General features: G+C 40.4%; 2 protein-coding genes across 4 annotated transcripts in view; both read left to right on the top strand.

Moving 5' to 3' along the window:
- Positions 1-12,223, top strand: part of NELL1 (neural EGFL like 1) — an 805,269-nt gene that overhangs the window by 532,417 nt on the left and 260,629 nt on the right. The gene's annotated exons all lie outside the window — the stretch shown is intronic.
- On the top strand, positions 315-1,477 carry LOC110576401 (isocitrate dehydrogenase [NAD] subunit gamma, mitochondrial-like). The gene is given in 2 exon segments (XM_021685613.1): positions 315-471; positions 474-1,477. Coding segments are annotated over 2 exon segments (1,161 nt in total).

The following is a 12,223-nucleotide window of genomic DNA, read 5'->3' as shown; positions in this document are numbered from 1 at the left end:
AGGTGCTGTCTGAGAAATCTCTCTACTTCCTGTTCAATTTTGCTGTAAACCTAAAATTGCTCTAAAATATAAAGCCAATTTTTAAAAAGTACATCATGCAGAGCTTAGCACATAGAATAAATACATTTTCTATAGGATACATCACTTCTTGGCTAGCTCTCTCACTGCAGTAGAATGTCAAAATAGAATACAAGGAAGGAGAGATGGTTGTGACCTAGCAAGAATTATGGACCTAGAATTCCACCAAAAGAAGCCGATTCAAAACAAGAGGAAGAATGCATATTTTTACATAAATTACCTTCTGCTTCATGATCATGGCACTGAAGATGCTGACAGCTGCCAGTTGCTCTGTGAAGGCCGTGTTGCGACCTTCTACTCTCTGCCCTTCTTGGGAGATTTTATTTGGCCCTGAGACCTCACTGAGGAGCTTCTCTTTTAAACACAGTATTCCTCCATCAGCCAAGTATGGTGGGTGACAACTGTGACTCTGATTCCTGGGGATGGCATTGGACCTGAACTTATGCTGCATGTCAAGACTGTGTTCAGACATGCATGTGTGCCTGTGGACTTTGAGGAGGTGATGGTTAACTCCACTTCTGGTGAAGAGGACATTCGCAATGCCATCATGGCAGTCTGCCGAAACCGTGTGGCTTTGAAGGGCAGCATTGAAACCGACCACAACCTGCCACCATCTCACAAATCCCGTAACAACATGTTTCACACCACTCTAGATCTCTATGCCAACGCAATCCATTTTAAAAGTCTGCCAGGCATGGAGACCCGGCACGAGGACGTAGACATCTTAGTTGTTCGGGAAAACACAGAGGGTGAATATAGCAACCTGGAGCACAAGAGTGTGAAAGGAGTGATTGAGAGCCTGAAGATCATTACCAAGACCAAGTCTTTGCACATTGCTGAATACGCCTTCCAGCTGGCCCAAGAGATGGGGTGCAAGAAAGTGACGGCTGTGCACAAGGCCAACATCGTGAAACTGGGAGATGGTCTCTTCCTCCAGTGTTGCAGGGAAGTGGCCTCCCGCTATCCTCAGCTCACCTTTGAGGGCATGATTGTGGGTAACACCACCATGCAGCTGGTATCCCAGCCCCAGCAGTTTGATGTCATGGTGATGCCCAATCTTTATGGCAACATTGTCAACAATGTCTGCACAGGGTTGGTTGGGGGAGCGGGCCTTGTGCCTGGTGCGAACTATGGCCATACATACGCAGTGTTTGAAACAGCCTCAAGGCAATCAGGCAGAAATTTAGCCAATAAGAATATGGCTAACCCTACTGCTGTGCTGCTGGCAAGCTGTATTATGCTGGATTACCTCAAGCTCCACTCCTATGCCACCTCCATTCGCACTGCCGTCTTGGCATCCATGGAGAAGAAAGATGTCCATACTCCAGACATTGGAGGCCAGAGTACCACATTGGACATCATTCAAAATATAATAAGCCACGTCAGTACTGTCAATTAAATGGTCAGTGCCTTGGAGGCTGAGCTATCCCCCAAGTCTCTCCCACTCTTTACCTTCCTCTTCTCCCTTAGAAACTCCAGCCAGCTCGGCTAATGTGGACTCTGGAATAAACTAGCTCCTGTTCCAACTCAGAAGAGACAGGAGAAGTAAATCAAATCTGATTTTTTCTATTAAAACGTCATGAATGCCATAAGCATTGCTTGTTTAAATTAGCCAAATCTATTGTGTTGTATACGTATTGAGGAATTCTTCTCCATTTGAATCCACAGTTCACACTTCGCTATGATATGATACACTGAGTAAATCAGAGCTGTTTGTGTAGAGTCCTGAGGCTTTCTCAGAACCTGGAACACTGATTTTCTCTTAATCTGGGTCATTAAAATTCAGCAAATCAGCCTGCAGAGAAATCTGGCTAGTATGGCGGGACAGAATCTCATGACCCTGGGATCATGACCTGAGCCAAAGGCAGATGCTTAACTGACTGAGCCACCCAGGCATCTCAGCTATGAGCATTTTTGGGCAAATGCCATGTAATCTATTCCCTTGTCCTATGTAGCCCCTAGCGTAGTGATTGATATAAGCAAAATAATATATGTTTATTGAATCACCCCAAAAATGAATGATCTGCCATGTACTGCCTCTTATTTCTTAAAGTGAGATAATCATCATACCTACCTCTTAGGGTCATTGGGAGGACTGAGTGAGAAAATACAGAGCTGTAGCTCTGTACCTTTCACATGATAAGTGCTTGCTGTGTCTAGAGATTATTCATTATTGTCCCTTTTATACCATTCTAAAAGATAATTCTGAGGAGAATTGGGCAAATTAAATTAATTACTGTCATTGGAACTTACTGGATAGGTTACTTCGTTTATATAACGGGTTTATAACTCACATTCAGCAAGGGGACCAAATCCTACCTATTTATCCATCAAGCCCCTTATTTCTCTACTTTTGTATTTCTTGAATCCAGTTACCTCTCTTCTTACTCTCTGACCCCTCCTTTCTCGTTAGCCTTTTTCATTATTGGTAACTTAACAATTTCTGTTATTTCTAACTTGTGTCCTTCCTATAGTTTAGCTCCCTTAAATCTATTTTCTGCAATGCCCTCAGTAAGATCTTTCCGAAAAGAAAATAGGATCTTGTCACTGCCCTACTTAAAGCCTCTCATTCAGCAGCTTCCCTTTGGCCTTAGGAGAAGGTCAGCTGAACATAGCGTGGGAGACCTCCCATGTTCTGAGATCTGCGTCCTTCCCCAGGTTCACTATTTCCATCCTTTCTCTTCTTCACCCTAGTAACAACAAAGTATGGCACTCCAAAGAGAGTGCAGACAGAGTTCATTGTTAAACAGTCACATATCCTTTCTCTGTCAGACCTTTGCACGTGGCCTTGGTTGCTCTCCCCTTCAGGAGAGATCTCCTTTTCATCTTAGAAGACTAAACTTAATCATTACTACATTTGGGAAGCTTCCTTGACTAACTCTTTTTCCATTCCCTGTTGAGATTGAGGGGCGTAGCTCTCCCAGTTCTCCCAGAGCTCTCTGTATATCCTACCCAGTGTGCATCTCCCTGGTTATCATCACATGCTTTCCTTCTCATCAACCTCACTATACAATGTGTTCCTTGGCTACTGGAATGATGGAGTTGTTCACCACTATAACCTCAGGACCTGGGGCAGGGACAGCTCTTTATGCTCACTCTCAGTATTAGTGGAAGGAAGATAGGAAGAAATGTAAAAAAAAAAAAAAGAATGGCCTGAATTCACAGGCGGAGTAGAGAACTGGAAGAACTACTCTGTTGCAAAATATTCCTGTCTGGCTTCAGTCTATGAACTTTCTTTACAAGACTGCTCCTCTCTAAAGAACACCAATGGCCTCAAGGTGGTAAAACAGGTGGTTGGCAGGCTGCCTCTGTTTCCTGAGATTTCTGAACATTTTTTGGATAATTTTATCCCAGACTTTATCAGTTTACTCTGCTTCATGTAAAGTTCTGATGTTATAAAGAATAGTAGCTACAAATTGTCTGATTTTTCTTTAACTTCTCCTCATTATGGCTCTATGTTAGTTAATGGCCTTACAAATCGTTCAGGTGCCATAGCTGCCTTTCATCTCAGCTCTTCCAAGTAGGAGCTCTGTGACACTGCATAAGTTGCTTAACCTCTCTGATCTCCAGTTTGCTTATCCGTAAAATAAGAGATACTTTCCTTCGTTAAATTATTATAAAAATTAAGGTTGCCTTAGTTGTCTACAGCTGCATAAGAATGCACTTCAGAACTTAGTGGCTTAAAACAAGTAATTATTTGTCATGAGTTTGTAGAGTGACCAGATGATATTTCTCTCATCAGTATACTTTCTTGAGGACTATTAAAAAGGTTGTCTAACTCATCTCAAACTCTGATATCAGTGAGGATCAATATAAAGTTGGATAACTAGACTGCATCACTCCATAATTACCTGCCCCCACCACCATCTATATACATAGACTTGCTTTTTTTTTTTTTTTTTTAAAGATTTTATTTATTTATTTGACAGAGAGAGACACAGCGAGAGAGGGAACACAAGCAGGGGGAGTGGGAGAGGGAGAAGCAGGCTTCCCGCGGAGCAGGGAGCCTGATGCGGGGCTCGATCCCAGGACCCTGGGATCATGACCTGAGCCGAAGGCAGACGCTTAATGACTGAGCCACCCAGGTGCCCCCATAGACTTGCTTTTATAGAAGGATGCTTTAACATTCTGACTTCAGCTTTCCTCAAGGTCTGGGATGCAAAATCTTGTAAGGGACAGTTTGAATTTGGGGGAAAACAGTCTGCTTAAAAGGTCAACAGAGAAGATTCCTCTCAGAACTGAGGACTAGGAGAACTTGATTTTCACCACGAATTTGGGTCCTTCTATCAGGTTATGTGAGATATGTAATCCATTGAGAGGTTCCCCATTATCTTGGCTACTATGAAGCACCAAAAAAAGCCATGAGCATTTTTTGTCTATGAAATGTTCTCTTCTTATTCTGTTACTTGATTTTAATTTTTTTACTAATTCTATTTGCTTATATTTTGTTTTACCGTAAGCTGCTCAAACCACAACGAAACAGAAGAGGAAAAACTGGGTTCTTCATCTTCACATTCTTTTCCTTCATTCCTCCATTTCAATATTGGCATCAGATCAATCTCCTTAAAGCCTTGTTTAGATTGCCGCTAGTCTGTTCAATCCCCCTCACAGGTTCCCTCAATTTGGAATGTATTCAGGGGCCTCCAAAATTTTAGCCCACGCTGTCTTTCAACTCCTAGGGGTTTTGCTTTTCCTAGTTAGTCCATGTGTTCTAGCCACCGTATACTCTTCACTCATCTAGATACTCCCTTTTCCTCCCACATGGTGCCGTTTCTCTCATTAAGTACATTCCCAACTCAGTCTTTGCCTATTATAAGTCTACCCCTTATTCAAGGTAAAGTTCAAATAGCAACTCTTTATGAAAAAGTTTCTCATTATCCCTATCCAGCTATACTCGCTTTATTCTTTCTGAACTCACATAAACCTTTTATTGGACTTTTGAACTCTTTCATTTCACATTTTGTCTTGTATTAATTGTTCATCTACTTGACTTGACCCTTAATACATTGTATACTTCTTGAGGGTAGGGAACATATTTTAGCCAGTGTTCTGGACCTTGAATGACTCAGCATACTGCCTTGCATATAGTAGGTACTAAGTAAACATATACCAAGTTAGATGGAAGGTAATGATTATAACTATTATAATTTTTTGTGTTTATATTGTGCCATGCATTATTCTTCCTGCTTTATATGTATTTAATTCTCATGTCAAGCCAATTAGATGATGATTATTGTAATCCTCATTTTATAGACGAGAAAACTGAGGCACAGAGAGGTTCAGAAAATTGTCTGAGGTCACACAACTAACAGAAGGTGAAGCTTGAGTTCTAATTCTAGCAGTGCGGATCTAGAATGCAGTGTTTAAGTGGTCATGAGGATTTGTACAGTGTGAATTTGTCATACTGTTAGGTGGATTAGGTTTCAGCAATAGATCAATGTTTTCCTTGGGAAAATAATTCCACAGATTCACAGACTTAAAGAAAGTTTTAGAGAGCTCACTCATTTTACATATAAGCCCAGGATGAGAAAGGCAGAATATCCAGGTAAATGAGACTATCTGGTACCTGAACCAAGTGTCAAGTGTTGAAGAGAGGTGGCATTTCAAAAATTGATAAATAACTCCTTTTTGGTAATGACAGACAGGGACAAAAACTTAGAAGAGAAATGATGTGCTGTTGAAATGAGAATATCTAAAATAGTGGTATGAAGTGGAAACCAAAAGAAAAAGAATAGTATATTGTGCAAATAGGAGAATTTTGAAGAAATTTACCCAGTTCTGGATTATTATAGGGGCTGAAAAAAAAAAAAAGATATTACCATAGGCTCAGTTGGGAATATGAAAAATATCTGCAGGACGCTGATTACAGAGCTAGACATTTTTTGGAGGAAGGCACTTGGTCCTTGGAGTTTCCCTGACAATCTGAATTACATGGGAACTCAAAGTACTAAAGTGTTCTTTATATCAAAATGAATTTGCTTACACTGATATGGGAAGCCACATATATTGCATTTATGATTGCTCCAAGAAACAAAGAAAAAAGAAAGTAGATATATTTAAAATGGAAAAAAATGGCTCTTTACAAAAGCAATTAAAAAAATTGGAATGTCTTTTTACCACTGTTGCAAATGCTTAAAACCAACATAGCCTGAGTATAAAAGCAATATCTACGGGGGAAGACTTTAGACTGAGCTCTAATCAGCTTATACATCTGGTTTGCTACACTTAGTGCCAAATCTACTTCATGCAAAATAGATGTAAGTGAATGAATGTTGCCACAAAAGAGAGAGAGAGTATCATATATGTCCAAATATAAGGGATTTTCCCTCTTGTCTATCCCTCACAAAAAAAAGAACTGCCTTAAATTCAAGTCCGTATAAATGTTCTCATATTACCAGGTATTCTCTCAGTTCTTTTGTTTTGAACAATAAGAAGCTATTTGGAGGAGGGAAAAAAAAAATGACATGAGCTATGCCAGTTTAGGATTTTTATAGAATTTATCTGGAGAATAACATTTAAATGGGGGCAAAAAAAAAAAAAATCCCTCAAAAAAGAATTAGTCATTATTCCTGGGAGTGTATTCTCACAATTGCAAGTATTGAATATTATTATGTATACACCTTTTAAAAATCACGTAATAACACAGTTCAGTTTTTGGTCACCATGTAGAGATCACAAATATTTACCTGTTAAGACAAATGAGAAAATAAGAAGTCCTAACATTATACAGTTGGATTCTTGTGACTTCATTTGAAATTTCCAAAGAAAGCATCGAACATAGATTCAAAAGGTGCTTTCTCAAACAACTTAGACAGATGGGATGATGATAGGTTTGGAAACTTTTAGAGAACTTGAAAAATGATTATTCTGGGGAGGACCTTGAAGTCAAGATGCATGGGAAGAGATTAAATGAAGTTACTTTATATCATGGAAAAAGAATAATATTTCTCAATTGATCTATTTCATATAACCTATTAAGTAATGTATTTAGTACAACTATGCATAATAACTGAACCAGTCAAATGTTATATAGAGATGTCTATTTAATATGGTTCTCAAAGTTATTCAACTTTGCCCAGAATATTTTTCTTTTTTTTGTATCTTTTAATTGATAAAAGGGGAATCATTCTCCTTATATTTGGGGTTGCTTCCTATTCAGGCATTTAGCTTATCTCTTAAATGGAACATTCTGTGGAAAATAAAAGAGATTTTGAAGTTATTGTGCAGAAATCTCTAATAGCAAAGGAAGAAGTAGAGATTTCTGGGCATACAAGTAGTACTGTGGAAAGAAATGGAAAAGAATTTGAAATGAAATTATATTTAAGGCTGTGGCTAGAGCACACCTAAGATACTTCATATTGTTTTGATCTTTCAACTTGATAAAAGATGTAATTTCTGTGAAGAGGTATGATGCCAAAAATCAACTTTATGCCAAGCATCAGAAAAAGATGTTAGAAAGCCTGACTTACAAAGAACTCGTTTTCTCCAGGGTAAGAAAAGTCTCTGGGATTGATCCTTTTCAGGGTATTCTTGCTGTGATGGAATTAGGTTATTTTGATCCCGATTTTATTCTTGCCAGCAGCAAGATCCTTGTTTACTTAGTAACTTCATTCATTTGTTCTTTCTCTTATTCCCTTGTTCCACAATGTCATTTGTCCTCCACTGACTTTTTTTTTCCCTATTCATAAGACAGTTTATTTATTTATTTTTATTATGTTATGTTCATCACCATACACTGACTTCTTGCTTTGAGCCGGGCACTGTGCAAGCCTCTAAGGATGCAGCTTGGAGAATCCATGTCCTTTCTCTTGAGGGCTGAGAATCAATAATCATCGGGCAATTACATTGGAGCGTAATGAGTATTGCGGTAGTGGCATAAGCAGAATGCTGTGAGAACACACAAGAAGGGACATCAGAAAGCTCCCCGGAGTAAGTTGTGCCTCCAAGAGTGAGTGGGGGGAGGGGAGGGAGAGAAGAAGAGACGAGGAGGATGGCATATGGGTAAGCATAGAGATACAGCTTCTAGAGCTGCCATCATTAGCCTTCACCTGCCCATTACCTGATATTTAAAGCTTTTACTTTCCCCCCATCATCTCTCTCTCTTTATTTTTAAGATTTTATTTATTTATTTGACAGAGAGAGAGAGAGCACACACGCACAAGCAGGGGGAGTGGCAGGTGGAGGGAGAGGGAGAAGCAGACTCCCCAGTGAGTAGGGAGCCCGATGCCGGCCTCGATCCCAGGGCCCCGGGATCATGACCTGAGCCGAAGGCAGATGCTTAACCGACTGAGCCCCAGGTGCCCTCCCCCATCATTTCTTATTTTGTATATAATTATTGTTGAATTCATTTTACCTACAAAAACTTGCCGTGATTATCTATAAGGTGGGATTTTCAACATTTAAGGTGAACATCTGATTTGTCTATGAAGTGATTTTTTTGGGAAGGATAAACCCTTTACATTGATTAATTAACCCGATTAGATCCCAAATCGTAGTTGGCTCTAATTCTTGAGATTAAGAAGGTTTATTATTAAGCTACTTCGCAGCCCAGTTACTGCTTCTTCAGAGCCTTTCTCTTCTTGTTTGTGTTTCTGTCAGTCACTCGGTGAGCATGTTTCATCACTTTGTTCTTTCTGGCACACTTCTTGTTTCCTCCATCTCCTCTCAGGTGCCTCCTTGATAGTGAAGTCAGTCTCTGGAAACAGATCATCTTCTCTTCTGTGGTGCTGAGTTCTAGAGTGAACCCCCTGCTCTGATACAATCTTGATCTCCTGCTCCCTCTGGAAAGGGGCTTGGTATTCCTTTGAGGTCTTATCTAGGACCTTCTCTGTCATCCCTCCTTCTGCTGCCAGTGGCAATGCCTTATTGCTCCAGACTCTGCCTGGGGTTTGCCATAGTTCTAGGCACCCTTTGTCTGCAGTGGTAGCAGGACACGTGCCATCCACACTTGCCCATGGCCAAAACCTTCCCCCTGCTGCTGGATTTAAGTCAGGAAGCACACTGCAGCGACAGCTACCTTCCTAATGAGAATGACCCTGTCACTGGTCCACCTGATACTCTCATCATCATCTTCCAGGAAGCCACCTTTCTGCAGAAAGCGTTGTTTGTCAACCTCTCCACCTTCTATGAGACTATTTGGTGTCTGTTTAGAGCACTCAAGAAATGGGCAGCTAAGAGTATTAGCATTACTTGACCATGGTTATTGTTTTCATCCAGATTGACAGATGCTTTTTATAGTCTCTGGCTGGATTTCATCTGAAAAGAGCTTAAAATGCACAGGAGGAGGAAAGTACTTCTCTCCTAGGATCCCCACTGAGCTGATAACAGTCTATGGGGAGTCATCTATTTAAACAGAAATAAACACGCCTTGGGATGCCAGGAGCCTATTTTCAGCTTTATTAAGCTATTTTCAGCTTTATTAAGAAATCTGTGTTTAATTTTTCCAAACATCTCCATTCCGGTTCATTTAGCTTTCCACTGTGTGTGGATCAATTAGAACACTTGATGAGAATGCAGACATAGCATTCTGCTCCTCACAGAAATGCAGTGCATCTGGAGAAGAGTAAAGAACCTGGAAGACTTCCAAGAACCTTGTGAGAAACTTGTACTTAACTGGCTTTTCATGGGGACAAGTATTCTTGGTCAGATGTTACCTGGGTCCTGGGAAATTTCCCTGTTGGACATTTTTTCCTGTTTAAAAAAAATTCCTTGGGACCATATAGATTAGTCAGACACTAGGCCATGGTCAGCTGTGTGTGTGTGTGTGTGTGTGTGTGTGTGTATAAAGTCAAATAGTAAATACTTCAGGCTCTGTGAGCCATCTGGTCTCCGTGGGAGCTCTTGAGTCCTGCCATTTTAAAGCAGTGGGAGCCATTGACAATAAATGTGGCTGTGTTCTAAGAAAATGTTATTTATGGACACTGTAATTTAAATTTGACATAATTTTCACATGTCATGTAGTACTGTTTTTCTTTTGACTTTTTCCAATCATGAAAAAATGTAAAAGCCATTCTTTGCTCATGTGTCATAAAAAAAAAAAAACAAGCCTGTGGATTATAATTTGTGAACCTTTGCTGTAGGCAAAGGGACTCACGTAATGAACAAGACAGAAGCCTAGCTCTCATGTGACTTTGGTTTTCCAAGAGGGAAGACAGACAATGAGCATGCAAACACACAAACAATGAATATTCTGTCAAGTTCTAAGAGCTAAGAAGAAAGGAAAACAGAACAAAACGTAGATGTTGTGACTGAAAGCAACTAGTGGTAGAAAGACTGTGGGTGGCTGTTGCTTTAGCTGATAGAAGTTTCTCTGACTTGGCTTCTGAGTTGGCTTCTGAATAGTGCCAGGAAGACATGTGAACGTCTTATCCAAGTAGAAGGAATGATGGAGGCAGGGCCCCAAGTCAGGATGAGCTTGGGGTGTTTGCAGTTGACTGGGCTAGCTGGAGAGGACATTGCGGAGGGGAAGGGAAGGTCATGCCATGAGATAGGAATACAGTGATAAGTCCATGTAGGACTCTGGGCCAGATGAAGGGCTTTGGGATTTATTCAGGTTTTAGTGCTAGGCCATAGGTAAATTTAAAGCTGGGGAGGGATGGGAAATGGTTTAGGACTTTGGATAGGTCATTTTGGCTGCAGAGTGGATGAGGGACAATGGTGAGGGGACAAGAGTGAAGGCCAGGAGGGCAGTCAGGAGGCTAGTCCAAAATAGAAGTTTTTCCATTTACTCTTCTAACACTTGATGTGTGAATCTGGTAGAGATTAAGGAGAAGGTGAGAAGTAGTGTTATAATAGACAGCTTGGCTTGGACTACCAAATGAGATTTGCATCAATACCACCACAAAGAAATGAAGTCTGTATTATTTATATTACCTTAGTAATGCTCACAGTGGCAGCTAACTATTTTGGGGGTACTTGCTAGCTATGGCATTATTTTATTTAATTCTCACCGTTCTGTCTTTCTACAACAGAAACAAAGAAATTGGAATACTAATAGGGTCTACAATAGACCAAAAGGTCTCAGAACTGTCAGATGGCAGAGGGGGTCTAGGACACATGTTTGTCCTGGTCTTAAACATGTGACCTTTTCACTTACATTTCAGTTATCTATTATTATACTTTGAACCAGCCCAAGGTGTTCTGGCTTTAAACAATGATTCATTATTTTTTATGATTTGAGGGCCGTCTGGGCTCAGTGATTGGTTCTGTTCCCTGTGGCGTTGGCTGGGATCATGCAGGAGGCTACAATCAGACTGGAGCTCATCAGAGTCTGGAACATCCAAGATAACCTCATTCCCATGGCTGGCAATTGGTGCTAATTGGCTGGCGTGTCTCTGTTCTCCCTTATCATTAGGCTAGACAGGCTTTCTTACCGCCTGGTGGTTGGGTTCCAAGAGGAAGCATTCCAGAAAGACAAGCCCCAACATGCAAGTAAGTGCTTATCAAGCTCTGCTTATATTACATTTGATGTCATTACCTCAGAGCAAGTCTTAGAGCCAAGCCCAAAGTTGAAGTGGAAAGAGATGCTACAGGAGAGGTGGGTTTATTAGGGTCTGCCAGTATCTATGACATTGTTATCCTAGCTTCTGCCTTTATACAGAAATGTATAGAACTATTTCCTTTTTTGTGGTATATCAGCACTCTTCTTGGCAACTAAGGATAAGCTAGGGCATCCGATCTGTATTGATTCACGTGTTGACTAGACATCAGTTGCATTCCTGCTGTGAGTGGAACACTGTGTTGGGAACTGTGGAAAAGGAAGAACTAGATAAGACATGGGTCCTTCCCTCAAGGTGCTTCAGGTCCAGAAGAAAATATTACGCTGCCAGAGGAGTACATGAAAAAACACAGATGTATGTTTGTGGATAGAAAATATACTTTAAGATATATTTCAAATTTCTCTTCTTGAAGGCCTGGATAAATTTCAGAAAGATGTTCTTCCTATAAAATGGATACTGTTCTCTGGCTTGCTATAATTTTCTATATTATGGAGGAAATTGAAGCATTTATTCTTCCAGCAAATTAGAGGATATTGTGAAAAGTCAATGTTTCTCAAAGATGAACTAGTGTCCAGGTCAATTCATTGTTTAAAGAAGGAGAATTTCATCTGCCACCATGACCTCCAGCTTTGTTTGATCTCTGACTG

Source organism: Neomonachus schauinslandi, chromosome 11, assembly GCF_002201575.2.
Source record: "Neomonachus schauinslandi chromosome 11, ASM220157v2, whole genome shotgun sequence".
NCBI lineage: Eukaryota > Metazoa > Chordata > Mammalia > Carnivora > Phocidae > Neomonachus > Neomonachus schauinslandi.
The sequence above is the reverse complement of the archived record's forward strand: the minus strand, read 5'-3'. Positions and strand labels throughout refer to the sequence as shown.